Raw genomic sequence first — 23,147 nt, 5'->3', positions numbered from 1 at the left:
ATCACACCTCCGGCAATAAACATTAACCCCGATATCTTAAGATGGTTTATATTTTCACTTTAGAACCCCTCAAAAGTAAAACGTAAAAATTATATCAAAATATGGGGCTGCAGAGAGAGAGAGAGAGTGTGTGTGTGTGTGTGTGTGTGTGTGTGTGTGTGTGTGTGTGTGTGTGTGTGTGTGTGTGTGTACACACCAGCTACGCTGTCATGTTCAACTGCATGAAAATATTTCCCAGCAACGGTGACTATTTATTTAAGGCATACAAAATGTGTGTCACACACAAATACATACATATATATATATACACACTGTATGGTGAAATATAATCAGCGCAAATAACTCAAATATATGTGCAAATGTCTACCAAAAATGATTGTTTGTCTAATAACAAAGGCAGACTGCTGATAACCCCTTAAGTGAGTCCAAGGTGTTGTATTTTGCTTATGGTTTAATTTATGTTGTATTTAACATGTGATTGCGCTGCACTTATATATATTGCACTTTTTGCATACACAGACGCTTAGCTTTGGCAATAGATTAATGGAAGAAATGTGCGGTGCAGTGGCTGGCTTATTTATTAATTACTTCTTCTTTAAGTTTTTCAGCTAACTGCTTCCTTCTCTGTAGGTTTTTCTTTTCTTCTTCATCCATCTCCTTTTCCTGCAAAAATAAAGAGAAAACAATAATAATAATCATATAAATAAATATAGATATCTATAGAAAGAGAAATAAATATCACACACACACTGGATATAAAAAGTCTATACACCCCCTTTTAAGTCAGGTTTCTGTGATGTAAAAAAAAAAAAAAAAAAGAAATTCAGACCTTTTTTCACCTAATATGACCTATAAACCGTACAACTCAGTTGAAAAACAAACTGAAATCTTGCGGCGGGGGTTTGGGGGTTTGAGGGCAGGTGGAGTAAACATAAATAAATAAAATAACGGGGTTGCATAAGTGTGCACACCCTCTTATAACTGGGGATGTAGCTGTGTTCAGGATTAAGCAATCACATTCAGACTCATGTTAAATAGGAGTCAGTACACACCTACCATCATTTAAAGTGCCTCTTATTAACCCCAAATAAAGGTCAGCTGTTCTAGTAGGTCTTTCCTGACATTTTCTTAGTCTCAAAAGCCTTGGTCCATAGTGAGCTTCCAAAGCATCAGAGGGATCTCATTGTTAAAATGTATCAGTCAGGAGAAGAGTACAAAAGAATTTCCAAGGCATTAGATATACCATGGAACAAAGTGAAGACAGTCATCATCAAGTGTAGAAAATATGGCACAACAGTGACATTACCAAGAATGTCCCTCCAAAATTGATAAGAAGAAGAGAAGAAAACTGGTCAGGGAGGCTGCCAAGAGGCCTACAGCAATATCAAAAGAGCTACAAAAATATCTGGCAAGTACTGGCTGTGGGGTACATGTGACAACAATCTCCCGTATTCTTCATATGTCTGGGCTACGGGGTAGAGTGGCAAGATGGAAATCTTTTCTTATGAAGAAAAACATCCAAGCCTGGCTAAATTTTGCAAAAACACATCTGAAGTTCCCAAAAGCATGTGGGAAAATGTGTTCTGGTCTGATGAAACCAAGGTTTAACTTTTTGGCCATAATTCTAAAAGATATGTTTGGCACAAAAACACTGCGCATTACCAAAAGAACACCATACCAACCATGAAGCATGGTGGTGACAGCATCATGCGTTGGGGCTGTTTTTCTTCAGCTGGAACAGGGGCGCCTTAGCCAAAGTAGAGGGAATTGTGAAAAGTTTCAAATACCAGCCAATGTTGGCACAAAACCTTCATCTTTCAGCATGACAACAACCCGAAACATACATCCAAATCAACAGAGGAATGGCTTTACCAAAAAAAAGATTAAAGTTTTGGAATGGCCAAGACCTGAATCCAATTGAAAATCTGTGGTGTGAGCTGAAGAGGGCTGTGCACAGGAGATGCCCTCGCAATCTGACAGATTTGGAGTGTTTTTGCTAAGAAGAGTGGGCAAATATTGCCAAGTCAAGATGTGCCATGCTGATAGATAGGTTCCCCAAAATGAGTGCTGTAATAAAATCAAAAAGGTGCTTCAACAAAGTATTCGTTTTAAGGGTGTGAACACTTCTACAATCATTTTTTATTTTTACTTCCCTCCACCTAAAAGATTTCAGTTTGTTGTTCAACTGAGTTGTAAAGTTTATAGGTCACATTAAAGGTGGGAAATGTTCTGAAATGGTTTATCTTTGTATCATTTTTTTTTTACATCACAGAAACCTGACATTTTAACGGGGGTGTGTAGACTTTTTCTATCCACTGTATTTAGAGAAGTTTTTACATGAAGGTGGACAGCACCATATCTATCAATTCTGATTGGTAGAGATGACACACCCAAACAGCTAAGGTGTGAACCGGATCCCCCAAGCACTACTGGGTAAGCACTGTTACTCCCATCAGGCGATTCCTATTGATCTCTAAGGACTCATTTGCACTTGCTTCGACTTTAATACACATTAAAGTGCCTACCACATCAAAATGCTTCTTGGATGTGTTTTTAATGCTTTGGTGGTGCTTTTTTGAAACTTTAAAGTGTTACTAAACCCAGGACTCTGCATTCACAATATCTAGTCTCCCCAGTACACAGAAACACAATTATTTTAGTAAACTGCTAAATACCTTTTCTCATCTGCAGTATATAGCAGTCTTATGACTTCTATCAGTGTCTGCTTAAAGCTTTTAGGAGGAGTTTTCATTCCACTCTGACAGTCCTATGAGGCTGCAGGACTCCTGACCCTCTCTATGGACAGTGGTGATGGGCCCTGTGCTGATCACATGCACCTTCCCAAGAAAAAAATACACACCAAAGTGAACATGTGCAGAGTTCCCCCCTAGGCTCTGTACTATCAGGAGATGGATTGGGGACAGTGGAAGAAGGGGAGTATCAGTGATGAAAGAATCAAACAGCCTTTTTACACAATGCAAAGGATTACGCCCTTAGGTTTCACAGTGAGTATAACAAGCATGCTTTACTGCATATACAGACTGATTTTACGGTTGGTTGTGAGTTTAGTAACACTTTAAGCTTGGCAAATGCTGTGTGTGTTGATTTTCGGTTTTAAGGTAGGACCCCAGCTCAGTAGTACCCCCCACTTAGCAGCTCCCCAGCTCATTAGTACTCTCGTTCAGCAGATCCCCTGCTCAGTAGTATACTGATGATGCCCCACTCAGTAGTAACCCCTCCCTAGTTCTGATGATCCTCCTCACTCCTTCCACTATAGCTTTCCCATGTTTCACACCACGTGTGCTGTCTGCTAGTTGCTCTGTACCAGTCCAGACCCCGCTCACCTTCCTGCAGCTCCACGCTGCACACCAGATGCAACGTCTGCACCAGACATTCCCACAATATATACACATGAACCAGAAGCGAATCCCGATTATGGTTCTGTCACTTGTTGGTTTCTCAGTGCATCCTGGGATATCTCACAGTAGCTGCAATACCTCCAAAACAAAGCGATGACAAAGCTGAATAAAAGCCTCTCAAAAGATGCAGGTGCTGCAAGTCAGCTTTGTCATAAACTTCTATGGAGGCTTTCAAGATGCTTTGAAGCACCAAGAAAGTGACATGGGGTATAATTTTTGAAGCAAAGCTAGGCAAATACAATGTGTAAACAGGACTGTAAGCTAACCATTTTATTTAGCGACAGGAGCTTTGACTGGCATTCAGAGTGCTTTAAAAAAGCATGTCCAATTACCACATTTTGAAGCAAGTGTAAATGATCTCCAATACTGTAGGGGTGCATTCACAACTCTATGCTTTCATGAGTTTTAGGGTCCTGTACCAACATGCTTTTGTTGACATCAGATGGGTCTAGCCTGACCAGAGTATTTTTCCTGGATCCCTGCACTGCCACACTGGGCTCCCAAGCCTTTGAGATATTCCCTGCAATTAGCCTCTGTTCCAACAGCATCACACTGGACCTAAATCCAGAGATTTGTTGTGACTTTCATGTCTTAGCAAGTGTGTTTTTTTTTTTGTTTATTCCACTCAGCAGGGACATTTTGCATTAAATATTTATGGGCTATTTCCCCCTAACCAGAGGGACTCACTGCATTATTACTCTATGGTTAGCATCCATGTTCCAAACTTACCAAAATTATACAAATTTTATAGTGTTCTTCATGACTGCAATCCAAATAGAAAATAGGTTTGTATTTGGAGAGGTCTAATGCCGCGTACACACGACCGGACTTTGATGGACTTGGTTCGGCAGACTGGAATCCGTCAGACAATTCAATCGTGTGTGGGCTCCAGCGGACTTTTTCTTCCCAAAAATCCTGGCGGACCTAGGAATAAAATTTGCTTCAAATCTTTCCGATGGACTCGAGTCCGGTCGAAAAAGCTGGTCGTCTGTGTGCTATTCCGACGGACTAAAACCGTCACTAGGGTGGCTATTGGCTACTGGCTATGAACTTCCTTATTCTACGTTATCATGCTGGAATACGGAGGACTTTTGGAGTGATAGTGTGTGGTCAAGTCCATTCGTTTGAAAGCCCGTCGAAAAGTCTGGACATGTGTACGTGGCATTAGAGACTGCTATGGCAACTCATATTGCCAGTATTGTAGTTTAAATAATCCTTGCTGCTATCCCTACACACTTTGATCTTAGATAATTTGGTGATTCCATAAACTAGTGTTCTGAGCAAGTTACCTGGCTGGAACATTGTGCCTTTTCTTTGCACTCTTCAGGGATGTGTGGCTTTTTCTTGGAATCCAACTTTCTTGATAAAAGTTCAGCTCTTCTCTGCTTCAGGTATTCAGCACGTTCTCTAAGTTGTTCCTTTTCTACCTGGGTCAGGCTCTGGAAAGAAAATTAATAAACATCTTTCATCAGGTTCTAGTTTAAAAAAAAACATAAATCTTTTTTACATTAAAGTAGTACTAAAGTCTCAGACTTTTTTGCATGGATATAATCATATAATCATTTTTAAGTATAACGCACAGTGCTGGTAAACCTTAAAGTGTTACTAAACAAATTAATATGACAATAGCACATCCGCACCCCTGCAGTACCCACAACCTATAAATGTGTTTTTTTTCCATTAAAATAATACCGCTATATACCTTTTTAGATGATAGGTATACAACAGTCACGTGATATAATGCAGTGTCCGGCCGAGCACTGAATATTCCTGAAGGAGGAGATTTCACTCTTTACTTCCCTTTCTTCCTCTTCACACCGCATTCGAGCAGCAGCAGGAGCCATTGGCTCCTGCTTCTGTCAATCAATGCACCGAAGAGGAAGTGGGGGTGGGCCCAAGTCCCGCTGTGTAAGTCTATGGAGCGCAGCTCCATAGACACACAGGTTGGGAGCGAACACACACAGTTTGTCCCCATAGCAAACAGCTTGCTATGGGGACACATAAAAGGAAGAGGATTGGGGCCACTCTGTGCAAAACCACTGCAGAGAGCAGCAGAGTAGAACATTTATTAAATTTTTTTTATTAAAATAACAAACAGACTTTACCGCTAGTCTATCAGCCTCTAGCTTCTCTGGGTTCAGATGCTGACATTCCCTGCACAGGGCCCTTACATCACTTCCTTATCCTGCCCAGAACTACTTGTCCTGTAAGGCATTGCCTCCTTGTACATTCACAAGTTCTCAGACACTTACTGACATGTTTGGATGGTGTACTGAGCTGCATGTGTGCATGTAAACAAATGTATTCTGTATGCAGAAGTAATCGATAGTGAAAAATGATGGCAACCGTTTTTTTTATCATTAAGTTGTGGTTACAGCCCTACTAACAACAATTGAGGAACTGCAACTAGGATCCAACAGCAACGGTCCATACAAGGTCTTTATGTGTATTCCAAAGGGAAAACAGAATTAAAAGAATGCTGGCTGTCATGCTATGGAGTACCAGATAAGCTAGTTTATCTAACAATTGTGGTGCAGGGTTATTTATTAAGCCAAAGGCCTGGTGCCATTTATTCACATTACCCTGGCTGCTTTCAAATAGTTTATTGAGTGGGCACAAAAATCGCTTCTACCACATGACAAATGCTGGTATTTAAACATAAATGGAAGCCCTGGAGTACCAGGATAGTCGAAACACCACAAAAGAACCCCATTTTTGAAAACAAACACTCTAATGCATTTTCAGAAGGTGATAATGAGTCTTTTAAAAATTGGGAAATGCAGAAAATGTTTTTTTTTTTTTACACATAGTTATCAGTTAATAAGATATTTCAAACACACATGATGGCATACTTCAAATTACACCCCAAAACACATTCTGCACTCCTCACATGTATGGCAATACCACATGCATGAGCCTAGTCATGCGAGGGGGTCCAAAATCTAAGGAGCACCTTCAGGCGATCCAGAGGCATGGTGGCAGTGGTATGAAACACTTACCTGTCAAATGCTCTCTAAATGTCATGTAAACAAGTCCTTATGGTGACTGAGTACTACTGCGATCTCTGCGATTGACCACAGCTCTCACATGGTACAAGGCTGTTGTGATTGACCAATCACAAAGATCACAGTAGTAAACAATGGCATCATGAATGATAGCACTTGTTTACTAGTAATGAGATCGTTGCGATTGGTCACAACAATCACATGATACCAAGGCCAATCACAGCAGCCCTATACCCCCAACCTGTGATCCACTGTGTCTACAGAGTGCACAGTCCTCCTAGAACAAATGCTAGTCCGCCCAGCCACTTTTTTTATTTTTACAGTGGCCAGGTGGGAAGTAGTTAAATGAACATTTCTGGGCCCGATATTCAGATTTGATCCCTGTCAGCATGTGAAATGTGTCAGATTATGAGGATACTGCTGGGGATATACTTGAACCATCTGGATCAATAAAGCGGTTGACGGCACTTAACACTGTTGTGCGGCAGTTGCTCCTTTCTTTGGATTGCTTGCAGTAAATATAGATGAGCTCTGAAGTTGTGGAGGCTGGAGCTGCATTGGTCTTAAGAGCATTGTTGCTTTGTGTTAAATAAAGAATATTTGCTAGCAGAACAAGGTGCTTGCGATACAGAATCATTTTTACTTTTAGAGTAGGTCAGGTTTACTCATTGAAAATGGTACTTACAGTGACAGAGCCCTGTATGCCAGCCTCTTTTCTTGCTTGCTCCATCCAAGCCTGAGCCGCTTCTGAGCTACTCAGCTCTGTAATAGGAGTAGCTGAAGGTTTGTAAGGGCGCTCTTCTATTTTTATTGGCTGTTTTTTGGATTCCAAATACACGGTTTCTGCTGGAAAGAAAAAAAAGAGAAAAGCTTAGAGTCTCACATACATAAACAGATGGGGACATTAAGAAAACCTGTGTAAGATGAAAGTCTCAGTATACTTTTACAATAATCGTACACAAAACTGGATCCTCTATTAGAGCCCTTTCACATTGATCCAGGGGCGGTAGAGTGCCGCTAGTTTTAGCGGCGATATTCGGTCGCTAGCGGGCCACTTTTAACCCCCCGCTTGTGGTCGAAGAAAGGGTTAAATGCGCTTGTGCATCGGCACTGCCGAAAGGCGCTTCAGCAGCGGTGCCCATTCATTTCAATGGGCGGGGGGGTACACCGCTCCTGCACCGCCCCAAAGATGGTGCTTGCAGAATTTTTTTTTTTTTTTTTTTTTTTTTTTTTTTTTAAACGTCCTGCCAGCGCAGTGCCCCAATGTGAAAGCACTTTCACATTGGGTAGGTGTTTTTCAGGCGCTTTACAGGCGTTATTTTTAGCCCTTTAGCACCTGAAAAACGTCTTGTGTGAAAACCCTTAGTGAAATCTACAGCTAGCCTAAGGAGAGTCAGCGAATCAACGAAACAATGTAGCCAACTCTCAAGTGCAAGTCAGTCAACGCTCCCAACACACATTAGGCCACTTTCACACAAAGGCGCTTTACAGGCGTTTTAGCGTTAAAATAGGGCCTGTAAAGCGCCTCCCTCCTGTCACTCCAGTGTGAAAGCCCGAGTTCTTTCACAGTGTGGCGGTGCACTTTAAGTCCTGCAAGCAGCATCTTTGGGGTGGTGGAGAAGCGGTGTATACACCACTGATAAAACACCCTGCCCATTGAAATGAATGGGCAGTGCTGCTAAAGTGATTTGGCCGCGCTACACAGGTGGTATTAACCCCTTCTGACTGACACCAATAATGGGGCATTATCCCTCCCACCGACACTAACAATGGGGAACTATTACGTCCACTGACACCAACAATGGGTCACAAATCCAAAAATGTTGCACTATTTTTCTCACTGACACCAAATACTGGACATTGTTCCTTCTCACTGGCCACATTCTGCCACCCTAAGGGCTTGTTCACACATGTGTGTCAATACCCTGTGTTTATGTGGCATTTATTCTGCATTTAAATGCCTCATGATCGCCCTTCAATGCCCACCATGGACACGGAAAGAAAGTTAAGCGACACAACTAAGCATGGAAATATAAGAACTGGCGTGCAAAAAAACATCAGCAGGCGCTCTGGACTGATGAATCAAATGTTGAAATATTTGGCTATAGCAAAAGGTAGTTTGTTAGCGAAGGGCTGGACAGCGGCACAACAGTGAAGCACAGTGGAGGTTGCCTGCAAGTTTAGGGCTGCATTTCTGTAAATGGAGTTGAAGATTTGGTCAGGATCAATAGTGCCCTCAAGGCTGAGAAATATAGGCAGATACGTATGCATCATGCCATACCATCAGGGAGGCGTGCGATTGGCCCCAAATTTATTCTGCAGGACAATGACCCCAAACATACAGCTAACATCAAAGTGGAGTTCCACCCAAAAAAAAAAAAATATTAATGTGCTTAAAAAAAATAAAAAATTGAGAAATTTTTCTTTTTTTACACTCACCTCCAAATGCCTGTTGCTAGGAGGTCCCTCAGTCTGCCTCCTTTGGCGCCTGGGCTCCTGACGTCACTTCCCTCGGCGCAGGAACGGAGATGGCCTCTCCCCCCTCCCTCTCGTCAATCATCTAGGAACGGTCACGATGGTGCGTGGCACGGCTCGTGCATGCGCAGTGGGTGCCTGGCTGTGAAGGCACAGCCAGGCACGCACAGTTAAAATGCCGGTGCCGCCGAGCGGGGCTTCGATCCACCGCATTGCTGGACCCTGGGACAGGTAAGTGTCCAATTATTAAAAGTCAGCAGCTGCAGTATTTGTAGCTGCTGACTTTAAATTTTATTTATTTTTATTTTTTTAAGTGGGAACCCCCCCCCCCCCCCGCTTTAAAAACTATCTTCAGCATAAAGAAAAACAAAGTGCTGGAAGTGATGGTTTGGCCCCCACAGAGCACTGACCTCAACATAATCAAATCTTTTGGGGATTACATAAAGAGACGGAAGGATTTGAGGTTGTCTACATCCACAGAAGATCTGTGGTTAGTTCTCCAAGATGTTTGGAACAACTTACCTGCAGAGTTCCTCCAAAAACTGCAAAAGTGTACCTAGAAGAATTTATGCTGTTTTGAAGGCAAAAGGGTGGTCACACCAAATATTGATTTGACTTAGATTTCTCTTCTGTTTTTTTTTTTATTTTTTTTACTCAAATAAAAAAAATGGAAACTATTAAACACTTCTATTTCTAAAAGTATTCCTAATTTACCGCCACTATAATATATATATATACACACACACACACACACACACACACACACACACACACACACACACACACACACCACTTAATCTCCAAAGGACAATAGGAATCACTGAGAAAAAAAAAAAAAGCAACCAAATTAAAATGACCATGCTCCCCACTGTTTGTCAGCTGAGGGTGGCTACTACAGTCAAAAAGTACTAATATAGATGTGATTGTTGCCCAGTGCAATGAATAATCCGCCAAGAAATAATCATTGTATACCTTTATTGTTTTGTACAAGTTATATCCATCATCTCTCCGAGTTAAACATAAAATATAATTTTTTTATTCAGACATGGTGAACTACATTTGTATATTATTACCTTTCTGTGAAGTTGCGACTGCAGCGGAAATGGAAGTTTTGGGAGGATTTTCTATTAAGCTGGCTACATTTCTTTCCTGAAAACAATACGATAAAATGACAAAAACCTCTAAGGTTTTTCTTCATTTTTTTAATTATTTTAGTTTTAGACTTTACTTACCTTCCTGTGCAACTGTTCAAGCTCATATTCCTCTCTTGATATTCTGAAAGGTGGAAAAACATTTTACATATATTACGTCCCCTTACTAAAACTTTCACAGTTAAAAAACACAAAAGATTGAATGATTCATCTTACACATTACCACTTGGGCACTTTTACCCCTTTCCTGCCCAGGCCAATTGCGCAGTCATGCAACACTGTACCCAAACTAAATTTTTATAATTTTTTTGAGACAGAGCTTTATTTTGGTGGCATTTAATTTTTTTTTTTTGATAAACAAATGAAAAAGAGAAAAAAAAAAAAAAAAACGTTTTTTCTTACTTTGTTGTAAAATTTTGTAATAAAAAAGTAAAATTTTCTCCTTCACTGATGTGCGCAGAGGAGGCTACACTGATAGGCAGAACTGGTGGGGATTGTTAGGGCTGCACTGATGATCAGTGCCTTGATTATCAGTGTAGAGGTCCCGTGTGGATTTGCCCGTTATCGTCTCTCCTCTCACGCTATCAGCATGAGGAGAGGAATGCCGACAACCGGCAAATCCTGTTTACCATGTGATCAATGTGTCCAATCACAGCTGATAATCATGTAAAGAGCCGATATGATTGTCTCTTTATCATCTTTACCACGATATTGTGATCAGCTGTGTCTCAAGGACACAGCAATCATAGATGCCTGCATAAGCGCGCCGCAGGTGGCGTGCGAAAAGCGTGATCACGCGAGGACGATATAGGACGCCCTCCTGGCAATGTGCGACCACACTGTAGCCATCATTCGGATACTCGATCCAAAAGCTGTTCCCCACAGCACATTGTTTGCTATAAAAACATCCTCAGACTTCTGGGTTGTATGACACATAGGTCATTCAACCTAGAAGACTGAGCACATGGGGGAATGGCACTGAAAGCTGCCTTATAAAAAAGGTATAAATGCTGGTTCATACATATACCTATGCACGCTTTCAAATGTACTACAATCAAATGGATACGCCTAAATATTTGTGAAACAATATTTACTTAACACACATCAGGCCCTTTGTAGTCAGTAAACTTGCCATTCACCACTCACTTTGATACCCGATTCACCACACAAATTGAAATAACAATTTACCTTAATGCTTCAGATAGCAGTCTCATCTCTTGTTGTTCAAGGTCAGACATATTATCTTTACCATTCTGCAAACATTCTGGAAGCACACCTGCAGGAAAAAAAAAAAAAAAAAAAAAAAAGGAGATAAGATTTGAGCAATCATATAGCAAAAAAAAAAAAATAAAAATAAAAATAAATACACACATTTAAGTGCATCAAGAAGTAAATGATATAAAGGAGGAAAGTGGCGTTTACTTGAAGCCTCTACTCATGTGAAGGATTGAAGTCTACACTGCACATTTTTGTGACAGAAAGAGTTTGAGGTAATGTAACAATTAAAACAATGTATAACGCAACCATTGTCCAAAAAAAAGATATATAGTGTACCTTTTATTTCTGGGAACAGAGTGAAGGTAAAGCTGGTCATACACTGCTTACATTCGTGGCCGATTCCTGCTTGAATTGGTCAAAAATTCAAGCTGTGAGTGTCCCTAGCATGGATTAAAGAATCAAATAGAGGGAGAGAGCAGCCGGTCACATGAGCTGCGATATAAGGTAGCTTGCTTTTTAAAATACAGCGAGTGAACTCGGCAAAGCATTCACTTTGGTATTTCTGGGAGGACAAGTGCCCCATTATAATTATTTCTGGGGGGGGGATTGGAATAGTGCCCCACCATTGGTGTTCCTGGAGCGGGGGGGGGGGATAGTGCCTCATTATTGGTGTTCCCGGAGGGGGGGAATAGTCCCCCCATTATTGGTGTTCTTGGACGGGGGCAAATAGCGCCCCAATGATAGGATTTTTATAGCAGCTTACCTGTAAAATAAATTTTCTTTGAAGTATACATCAGGGGACACAGAGCCATAGTAATTCCTATGTGGGTTATAGGCCACCTTCAGGTGATGGACACTGGCACACCCTATGACAGGAAGTACACTCCCTATATAACCCCTCCCACTACTGTGAGTACCTCAGTTTTTGTAGCAAAGCAATACACGTGTATACCAGAAAGAAGGGAGGGACCTCTGTGTCCTGTGATGTACTTCAAAAGAAAAGGATTTAACAGGTAAGCTGCTATAAAAATCCTATTTTCTTAATCGTACATCATGAGACACAAAGCCATAGTAATTACTATGTGGGGTGTCCCAGAGCAATGGCAACTGAAGGGAGGGAGACAACAAAATTAGGGCAACATGAGATCAGAGGATCAGCACACTGTGCCCAAAGGCGATATCCTCGTGAATTTTCACATCTACCTGATAGAATCTGGTAAATGTATAGACTGAAGACCAAGTTGCGGCCTTGCAGATTTGAGCCATGGAGGCTTGGTGATGGACTGCCCACGAAGCACCAACAGCCCTTGTGGAGTGCGTTTTGATTTAAAAAGGTGGAATCTTCTTCTTTAAACCATAAGCTTGAACAAATACTTGTCGAATTATTTTGGAAATATTAGATTGATGCTGCCTGTCCTCTTTTAGGACCTTCAGGAAATACAAACAAAACATCAGTTTTTCGAATCTGAGCAGTCGCCTTCAAGTAGACTTTGACTGCTCTCACCACATCAAGAGAATATAATGACTTTTCTTCCATAGAACTGGGTTCTGGAAAAAATTAAAGGTAGAACAATATCTTGCTTTAAATGAAAACTTGACACTACCTTCGGTAGAAAGTTAGGATGAAGACGAAACACTACCTTATCCTTGTGAATAATTAAATATGGCTTTTTACAAGAAAGAGCAGCCAACTCCGATACCCTTCTTGCAGAAGATATGGCTACCAGAAAACTAGTTTCCTTGTCAAAAGAACCAGGGGAATAAGTCGTATCGGCTCAAAGGGCCGTTTCTGTAATGTTGACAGAACTAAATTCAAGTCCCAAGGAATCAGGGGTGACCTAACCGGAGGATTAAGCCACGTTACCCCCTGAATAAAGCTACGAACCAAAGAATGTGAAGCAAGTGCTTGCTGTAATAATACCGATAAGGCCGAGACCTGGCCCTTGATAGTACTCAAGACCAACCCCATTTGTAGAAAGTCAAGGATTCTACCTATGACATACTTGGGGTGCCAAGCCTTGGATTCACACCAGCCAAACTGTTAAATGTAGTGTTTGTAAGGTAAGATGGAATACTGGACCTTGAGAGAAAAGGTCTGGATGTAGTGGTAGGGTCCATGGGTCCCCCACCACCATGTTTATGATCTCTGCAAACCAAGATCTCCTGGGCCACAAGAATCACAGACTTCCCTTCCTGCTTGATCCTGCGAAGAAGTCGTGGAAGCAGCAGAACAGGAAGGAATGCATAAAGCAGTTAAAATTGATTCCACGTGAATACCAAGGCATCTGTTCTGCAAGCTAGCGGATCTTTTGTTCTTGACACAAAGTTGTCGATCTTTTTGTTAAGCCTGGATGTAAATAGATCTATGTTCGGAATCCCCTATCTTTGACATATTGTCAGGAAGAAATCGAGGTGAGGAGACCATTCTGCTGGTGACTCAAAGGGTCCGCCTGCCAATTCTCTATTCCTGGAATGAAGACTGTTGACAGGCAAGGTACATTGTTTTCTGCCGAAGTTAGGATAAGATTCACCTCTCTCTGGGCCGCACGACTTCTCGTGCCCCCTTGGCAATTGATATAGGCCACGGCTGTGGCATTGTTGGATTGAATACGGACAGGACAATTCCATAATCCAAAACATCCAGGCCCTCAGGGCCAAGCACGCTGCCTGAATCTCTAGAATATTGATGGGCAAGGTAATTTCTGACCTTGACCATTTCCCTTGGACCGTCGCCTCTTCCAGGACTGCCCTCCAACCCGAAAGGCTGGCATCTGTTACCACATTCCAGGTAACTGGTAAGAATGATTTTCCTTTCTCCAGATTCTTGGTTATCAAACCCCAACTGAGGCTCTGGCACACCTTTGGAGTCAAACACATTGGGAAATCTAGAGCTTGGACCTTCTTGTTCCAGGCCAATGGGATACTGTTTTGCAGCAGTCTTGAATGAAGCTGAGCATAAGGAATGGCCTCGAATGAAGCCACCATCTTTCCCAACAACCTCATACAAAGTCGAATAGAAGAATTCTTCTTTGCCTTGACTACCTGAATCAGCGCCCTTGTGGCCCTCTATGCGAAAAGAGCGGATATTCAAAAACCGGTTTAGATCTTTGAGATAGAGAATGGGTCTGACATCTCCATTTGGTTTTGGTACCGTGAAAAGGTTTGAATAAAACCCCAATCCCTGCTCTTCCATGGGGACCACCAATATCACCTTTTGAGACAAAAGATGGTCCAATGCTTGAAAGGCTTTTTTCTCTGGATCCCTGGGAACAATTGATCTGAGAAAATGAAGAGACGGGGACTCTCGGAACTCTAGTTTGTACCCTAGAGTAATTGAGGAAGCCATCCATTTGTCTTGACACTCTTCCTGCCAGACCCTTGAGAACTGCAGAAGTCTTCCCTCCACTCGAGCGGGGGCGCCCCTTCATAAGGAAGCTTTAGTATTTTGTTTTGTAGGTTTCCTTCTCCAGGACTTCTTTTGTCCCTGGGGTTGACCCTGAGGTTTACCTCTTGAATTTGACTGTAGAGGCCGTTGATACTGCCTGGAGGCTGATGCTCCTGGCACTGGAGAAGAGGCTCATTTAAATGAAATATGCTTCTAACTGGCAAAAGGGTACTTTTCCCATTAAAAATTTCTATGGATGCACTTATCCAGATCATCCCCAAACAGCCATTCATCGCAAAAGGGAAAACTAGCCAGGAGCTTTTTGCAGGACGCTTTGGCTGACCAATTTTTCAACCATAGTATTCTACGCATATGCACCAGCCCAAGCGTGAGGTGTGAGGCCTGGAGAATAGAATCTCTCATAGTGTCTATTGCAAAACATAACGCTCCTGGAAGCTCGGCCAAATCTTGGGCCTGCTGATCAGGAATAATCTTGAGCACCTGTTTAAACCGGTCTCTCAAGGATTGACATACACCAATTTCTGCCAGCGCAGGCTGAGTTATTGAACCTGCCAGAGAAAAAAGTGTGTTTTTTAATAGGAATTCCAACTTCTTATCCGTTGGATCCCTAAGCATTTGAGAATTGTCTACCGGACAAGTCAAACTTTTATTCATAGAGCATATAGCAGCGTCAATTGCTGGTATCTCCCATTTTTTATTAAACTTTTCCTTCATAGGATAAAGTGTTGAAAACATTTTAGGAGGATAAAAATGCTCATCTGGGTGATCCCACTCAGAATACATAAGCTTTTCCAGCAATGAATGGATAGGAAAGGCATGCACAGCTTGGGGAGGCTTTAGCGAACCCAAACAATAAGTAGGCTTGTCAACAGACTCCATTAAGGGTAGCATAAATGTGGAGCGGACCAATTCAAGAAGAGATTATACCATCAATCTTTCAGATTGTGAACCTGATCCTTCCGCATTTGACCCCCTCAGAAGAGAAGTCATCAGCCTCTTCCCGGTCCCCTGAAAAAAATTCATCATCTCCCACCCGTGGTTCCTCAGTTTGAGGGTCCTGGGTAGGACGGGGACCTATCGCACTTCGTCCCACTCTGGGATGCAATTAAAGCTGCTGACCTCTGCTCCAATCCTAATATGGTTGAGGAAAAAGCATCTTCAGTAACAGACAGGGGCTGCAGTGTTGGAAATACTTGCAACACCTGATTTGCCCGATGGCTCACTCTGACCAGCCACTTCAGATCTCTCAGGGGAGGATGCCATTGTGGAGATGAGTTTAAGCTTTTTTGAGCCCTTTTTAGGGGTGTTTCTACCCCCCCTTCTGACCATAGCCCAATGCACAAATGCAGAGGTACTACCAGAAGAAATCATATCCACTGCTTGAGCAAATAATCCAGCAACTGCCACTGCCATTTAAAACGCTCAGTCTGATGCTTTCAGTAAATGTGCCAAGGGAATGCCTGCGTCACCAAACCTCCTACATGCCCCTTTTTGCTCCTGTCCCTCCGACAGCTGCATAAAGCATACCACCGTGCAGGGGCAGTAAAAAAACGGAGCGGCATCGCCGATCGTTCCGGCTTTCCCCTATCCAGGGAGAGCTTTGCCCAGGTGGGGGTATTTTTTTTGTAAGAAACCCCCCCCCCCCCCAATCTTACTGGAGGCCTGGGCTGTTCGCCAGCGGGAATCTGCAGCTTCTGCTGAGACAGTGTGATCTTTGAGGAAAGCATGACAAGGTACGTGCTCTATACAGCCCCCAGTGGTGAATTTTAGGCATGACAACATTTCCTTTTTTTAAAGGAGACAATCTATAAGAAACTTAAAAATTCCTTAGAAATCTCCACTTACCTTTCCTGCCACAGGGATTTCGGTGGTGAAACCAACAGACCCAATTTTCACCTCTCACGGTGGGCTCCATTTAAAAACCTTCAGGAACCGGAGCCATTTTTAATCAGGGGATCCACACTACTGGACCCATAAAAGACTCTGCCAGAAAAACCTTATGGCTGAAAAAAAACCAAAAAAAAGTACTGGATCCTGGGGTCCAGCTCTCTAAAAAAAGAAGCGTTATGGGCTAAACCTCGTTTCTTCCACCACAAGGCTCGGGTACCATTCAATTCAGCCTAAAAAGATACTTTGAATGGATCCGGCTGCATAGCTAGCCCCAGCGAGATTTGCTCCAGTGGAGCTCAGCTCAGCACATCTTTACTCGTAACCAACACCTAAGACGCTGGCGAAAAAACTGAGGTACTCCCAGTAGTGGGAGAGGTTATATAGGGAGTGGACTTCCTGTCTTAGGGTGTGCCAGTGTCCATCACCTGAAGGTTGCCTATAACCCACATAGTAATTACTATGGCTGTGTCCCGTTATGTACGATTAAAAAAGTGCCCCATCATTGGTGTTCCTGGGGGGGGGATGGTACCCCATCATTGTTACTGGGGGGGTGGTACCCCACCATTGGTGTCACTGGGGGGGGGTAGTACCCCACCATTGGTGTCACTGGGGGGGGGGTAGTACCCCACCATTGGTGTCACTGGGGGGGGGGGGATAGTACCCCCATCATTGGTGTTACTGGGGGGGGGGAATAGTACCCCCATCATTGGTGTTACAGGGGGAATAGTACCTCATCATTGGTGTTACTGGGGGGGGGGGGGGGAATAGTACCCCATCATTGGTGTTACTGGGGGGGGGGGAATAGTACCCCATCATTGGTGTTACTGGGGGGGGGGAATAGTACCCCATCATTGGTGTTACTGGGGGGGGGAATAGTACCCCATCATTGGTGTTACTGGGGGGAATAGTACCCCATCATTGCTGTTACTGGGGGGGAATAGTACCCCATCATTGGTGTTACTGGGGGGGGGGGGGAATAGTACCCCATCATTGGTGTTACTGGGGGGGGGAATAGTACCCCATCATTGGTGTTACTGGGGGGGAATAGTACCCCATCATTGGTGTTACTGGGGGGGAATAGTACCCCATCATTGGTGTTACTGGGGGGGGGGGAATAGTACCCCATCATTGGTGTTACTGGGGGGGGGGAATAGTACCCCATCATTGGTGTTACTGTGGGGGGGGGATAGTACCCCATCATTGGTGTTACTGGGGGGGGGGATAGTACCCCATCATTGGTGTTACTGGGGGGGGATAGTACCCCATCATTGGTGTTACTGGGGGGATAGTACCACATCATTGGTGTTACTGGGGGGGGGGATAGTACCCCATCATTGGTGTTACTGGGGGGGGATAGTACCCCATATTGGTGTTACTGGGGGGGGGAATAGTACCCCATCATTGGTGTTACTGGGGGGGGGATAGTACCCCATCATTGGTGTTACTGGGGGGGGATAGTACCCCATCATTGGTGTTACTGGGGGGGGATAGTACCCCATCATTGGTGTTACTGGGGGGGATAGTACCCCATCATTGGTGTTACTGGGGGGGGGTAGTACCCCATCATTGGTGTTACTGGGGGGGATAGTACCCCATCATTGGTGTTACGGGGGGGGGGATAGTACCCCATCATTGGTGTTACTGGGGGGGGGAATAGTACCCCATCATTGGTGTTACTGGGGGGGGGGGGAATAGTACCCATCATTGGTGTTACTGGGGGGGGATAGTACCCCATCATTGGTGTTACTGGGGGGGGATAGTACCCCATCATTGGTGTTACTGGGGGGGGATAGTACCCCATCATTGGTGTTACTGGGGGGGGATAGTACCCCATCATTGGTGTTACTGGGGGGGGGAATAGTACCCCATCATTGGTGTTACGGGGGGAATAGTACCCCATCATTGGTGTTACGGGGGAATAGTACCCCATCATTGGTGTTACGGGGGAATAGTGCCCCATCATTGGTGTTACGGGGGAATAGTGCCCCATCATTGGTGTTACGGGGGGGGGGGATAGTGCCCCAGCATTGGTGTTACTGGGGGGGGGGGGGAGATAGTGCCCCATCATTGGCGTTACTGGGGGGGGGGGAATAGTGCCCCATCATTGGCGTTACTGGGGGGGGATAGTGCCCCATCATTGGTGTTACTGGGGGGGGGATAGTGCCCCATCATTGGTGTTACCGGGGGGGGGGATAGTGCCCCATCATTGGTGTTACCGGGGGGGATAGTGCCCCATCATTGGTGTTACCGGGGGGGATAGTGCCCCATCATTGGTGTTACCGGGGGGGATAGTGCCCCATCATTGGTGTTACCGGGGGGGATAGTGCCCCATCATTGGTGTTACCGGGGGGGGATAGTGCCCCATCATTGGTGTTACCGGGGGGGGATAGTGCCCCATCATTGGTGTTACCGGGGGGGATAGTGCCCCATCATTGGTGTTACCGGGGGGGAATAGTGCCCCATCATTGGTGTTACCGGGGGGGGGGGGAATAGTGCCCCATCATTGGTGTTACCGGGGGGGGGAATAGTGCCCCATCATTGGTGTTACTGGGGGGGGGGGAATAGTGCCCCATCATTGGTGTAAGTTTGAAAAATACACAGACCTCTGCCACCCACACTCTGGAGCTGCCACCTCTCCTTCCCACACTCCGGTCCAGTTCATCCAGCCCACTCCCCCCTTTTGGGTCTGGTCCCTTGTCCAACCAAACTCCCTTTCTATCGCAACTCCCTCTGGTCCGGTTCTTCTCCCACATGCCTCTCTTCCAAACTCCCTCCCGACCTACGCCCTCCAAAGACTGGTCTCCAAACTAGCCAACTCCCTCCCACCCTCCAGTACGGTCCCCTCTCACTGCATTGTCAGTAGTGAATGAGGAATGTACTTTAGTAGTTATGTTGTGATGCAGTTTGAGTGTAACAGTCAGTTTTTCATTATTATTCGAAATAAAAAAATAAATGACTATGCCATTTTTTCGTTTATGATTTTATCTGATCAAAATAATAAAAAAATAAATAAAATAAATATCGGCCAATTTATTGATTATGAAAATAAATAGTTAGTTGCAACCCTAGTGAGCGCTGCATCCGTTTTTCACCAGATGACTAAAGACATCAGATAACAGCTGGACATTAATTGGGAAACATTATATAAGCACAAAAACGGAGGGAAGAGCAAGCAGGAAGGGATGGGGAAAGTCTTAACCTTTTAAAGCTATGCTGACACCTAGAGAAGGAATGGACAAAAAATATATCATATTCCACCAGCACACTTCAGATTTATTTGGATGCAGAATGTAATCATAAACAGACCAGTGTCTGTCAATAGACTCCCAGAAAATAATTTTACAATGAATTTCCTTTCTGTCCATTGATGGACATTGCACATCTTATACCTTCAGGACATTCAAAAGCAAGCCAAATGCATGTAATTTGGATCATCTAGAGTTTCCAGAAAACCATGTTAATCCGACTGGTGCTTAGTGGAACATGGATTGTACAAAAGAAAAAAAAAAAAAATCACCTCATCCACTGAAAGTGGTGGGTAATGGCAGTCCATATGGAGGAGGGAGGAGGGAGGATTAACTAACTTTTGGGGGAGGGGGGGGAGAAGAAGAAGGACCAGCAGTAAAACTGGGACTGCCTGCAGCTCAAATAGCTGTCTAAAGGGCTTTATGAAATCAGATTATGCTTAAAGCGGAGGTCCACCCTAAAGTGGACCTTCCGCTCATCGGAACCCTCCCCCCCTCCGGCGCCACAATTGGCACCTTTCAGGGGGGAGGGGGGTGCAGGTACCTGTACAGTACAGGTATCTGCACCCACTTCCGGGATAGCTCTCTGCGGAAAGGGGCGTAGATTATGCCCCTTTCTGAAAGTCCCCCGCTGCCTGCTGGGAAACACACAGATCCCAGAGGCAGCGGGTCCATCCTTATTACGCAGCGCGACTCACACATGCGCAGTAGGGAACCAGGAAATGAAGCCGAAAGGCTCCACTTCCTGATTCCCATACCCAAGATGGTGGCGGCAGCACCCGAGAGACGATCGAGAGATCGGCTTCGGGTGCCGACATCACGGGCGCGCTGGACAGGTAAGTGTCACCATTTTAAAAGTCAGCAGCTGCAGTCCCGGCGGACTCCCGCTTTAAAGTGGGGGTGCCCCCTGAAAAAAAATAAAAAATTAAAATTCAGCAGCTACAAATACTGCAGCTGCTGACTTTTAATAATCGGACACTTACCTGTCCCAGGATCCACCAATGCAGGGGAACGAAGCCCCCCACACGTTCCCCGCTCCGCTCGCGGCGCCGTCATTTGTACTGTGGGCATCCGGCTGTGGCTTCACAGCCGGGCACCCACTGCGCATAAGTGAGCGGCGCAGGGCACCGTGATATGCCGCACAGTCACCTGGGGCACGTGACAGGTCCCAGGTGACTGTGAGGCACGAGGGGAAGTGATGTTACCAGCCCGGGCAAGGAAGAAGGCAGACTACAAGGGACCCCCTAGCAACAGGTATTTAGAGGTGAGTAAAAAAAAAAAAATTTCCAATTTTTTTTACATTTTTGTAAAGAATTTTAAACCATTTTTTATTTTTTGGTGGCAACACCACTTTAAAACCATTTACCTGTTAGAAGAACCTGGAGAACATATAAAAACAGAAGACCAGGTGGCAGCCTTCCAAATCTGAGTAACAAGTGCTTGATACCAAAGAGTCCAAGAAGCACAGATCTTACTAAGAAAGACTGAGCGTGCCATGACAAGAAAGGGTGGAACCTGATCCTTGGAACCATAACCTTGGATTATGGGCTGTCTGAGGCACCTAGACATAGTGGAACAAAAAGACAGAGCACCCTTACAGGGTCCATCTGGGATTAAAAAAAAGGGAATTCTAAAATGAAGCCGTGGCTGAGAGACTATAACAGCCCCAGCTACATCTTGACAAAGGAGAGCAATTTCCTTTTGATGAACTGCAGCCAGATAGGTACAAGAGAACAATGTCATGGTTGAGGTGAAAGGGAGAAAACTAACATAGGGAAAAAAAGTAGTCCTGGCACTCAGCACCACCTTGTCCCTATCCAAAGCTAAAAAGGGGTTCAATGTAGAACAAGGCACCCTGGTCAGACACTCCTCTTGCAGAGGTGATGGGTACAAGGAAAACCACCTCATGGGCAAGAGGAGAACGTCATACAGAGATTCTGAAGTGCAGTGGGAACCAGATGCAGATACCATAGAGTCAAGGGGAATGAACAGGAGAAGCTACATGGAAACTCCCTGTAGATAGGTCTTAATCAAAGAAACAAGACTGAAAAGGGTAGAAAAACTTTGCCCTTGATAGTGCTAAGAGACAAAATGCTAGTCTAGATGCCTCTGCATGAAGGAGAGGATTTGTCCCACAGAGAAACCAATTGGGTTTGAAGCCCTGAGACTCACACCAAGTGAAGTATGCCATTCTTTAGCATTGTAGGAATCAAATTTGGAGATGCCAGTCTTCCAAAACCTGGGTTTCAACAGCCATGTGCCGTTAAAGGCAGAAACTGTAAACAGGTTTGTAAAATGGTCCTCGAGACAAAAAAAGATTCTAACAATCTCGGTCAATTGTCTATGCCCGATATGTACATGGTGGACAAGGAAGGATTAGGAAGTTCTGCCCAGGACAGAATCCTGATGGTTGATGTAGGCGACCACCATCACATAGTCTGATTGAATTTAGTTCAGATGACCTTCCTGCAGGATGGTCCAATGCTGCACTGACAGCCAAATCACCCAAAGTTCTAGGATACCGATTGGGTGACAAAATTATTCTGACAACCAAGTCCCCTGCACCAAAAGGATACCCGAGACTCCTTTCCAGCCCAACAGGCTTAAATTTATCGAAGGACTTCCTCTGATTTCAAAGCTCAATTCCAGAGTCATTAGGTCAGGGGCAATAGTGATGTTCCATGAAAAGGAAAAGAATGTTGTATTGTAGAGGTCTGAAAGTTTGACAACAGTAGGACAGAAATAAGGTCATGCTTCTGTACATTCTCATTATCTACCCGCCAGGATTCTCATTGTCAGAATATAATCTCTGCAGTATAGTCTGTCTGGCTGAGAGTGCTGGCCCTCCCGCTGCTGTGCAGGGACTGATATAAAAGACCCATTTAGATACCAATACTAATTACCATTTAAAGTACAACTGAAAGGTATATAACTGCATGAAATAAAAACATAACATTACCATTTCTTTTCTGAATTATTTGAATAGCTTGTAACTGTAGTTCGATATTCTTCTGCAGCATCATTTCTTTAAAAGTTACAAAATCTTCTACGGCAAACACAGGTTGCAACATATTCTACAAGTAAAAACAAGAGGTAGAGGCCTGAAACAAAATATCACTTAGGATGATAGTAATCCTTTGTTCTCTGGTTTTAACAAGGTTATATAGGAAATCCTCTGAGTTTCTAAGCTTCTTTAAAAGAAAGAAATTCCCACATAGGTGCTCTTCTATGTGCACTTCTTCCCAATATTCAATCACTGCCTTTGCAAGGCAACAACTAGGTTAGGCATTTATTCTGGTCCCAACAAAAGTATAAGAACCAATGCTGGACAGCCGTAT

At 44.0% G+C, this 23,147-nt stretch overlaps 1 protein-coding gene across 2 annotated transcripts in view; it reads right to left on the bottom strand.

The window, feature by feature from the left end:
* Positions 1 to 212: 212 nt before the first annotated feature.
* CFAP36 (cilia and flagella associated protein 36) overlaps positions 213 to 23,147 on the bottom strand; it is a 68,737-nt gene continuing 45,802 nt past the window's right edge. The window contains exons 4-10 of one of the 2 annotated variants that reach the window (XM_077486037.1): positions 22,769 to 22,883; positions 11,239 to 11,326; positions 10,132 to 10,174; positions 9,973 to 10,048; positions 7,110 to 7,267; positions 4,709 to 4,858; positions 213 to 663 (exon numbers count right to left, since the gene is read on the bottom strand). In XM_077486037.1, the coding sequence (XP_077342163.1) occupies positions 574 to 663; positions 4,709 to 4,858; positions 7,110 to 7,267; positions 9,973 to 10,048; positions 10,132 to 10,174; positions 11,239 to 11,326; positions 22,769 to 22,883 (720 nt within the window). In that variant the 3' untranslated portion in view covers positions 213 to 573. Of the gene's footprint in view, positions 664 to 4,708; positions 4,859 to 7,109; positions 7,271 to 9,972; positions 10,049 to 10,131; positions 10,175 to 11,238; positions 11,327 to 22,768; positions 22,884 to 23,147 lie in introns of both variants that reach the window. The other variant, XM_077486036.1, reaches the window with a different exon arrangement.

The sequence above is a fragment of the Lithobates pipiens genome, unplaced genomic scaffold (assembly GCF_037356315.1).
Source record: "Lithobates pipiens isolate NorthernLeopardFrog02 unplaced genomic scaffold, aLitPip1_a1.2 Scaffold_18, whole genome shotgun sequence".
In the NCBI taxonomy this organism is placed as follows: domain Eukaryota; kingdom Metazoa; phylum Chordata; class Amphibia; order Anura; family Ranidae; genus Lithobates; species Lithobates pipiens.
The sequence above is the reverse complement of the archived record's forward strand: the minus strand, read 5'-3'. Positions and strand labels throughout refer to the sequence as shown.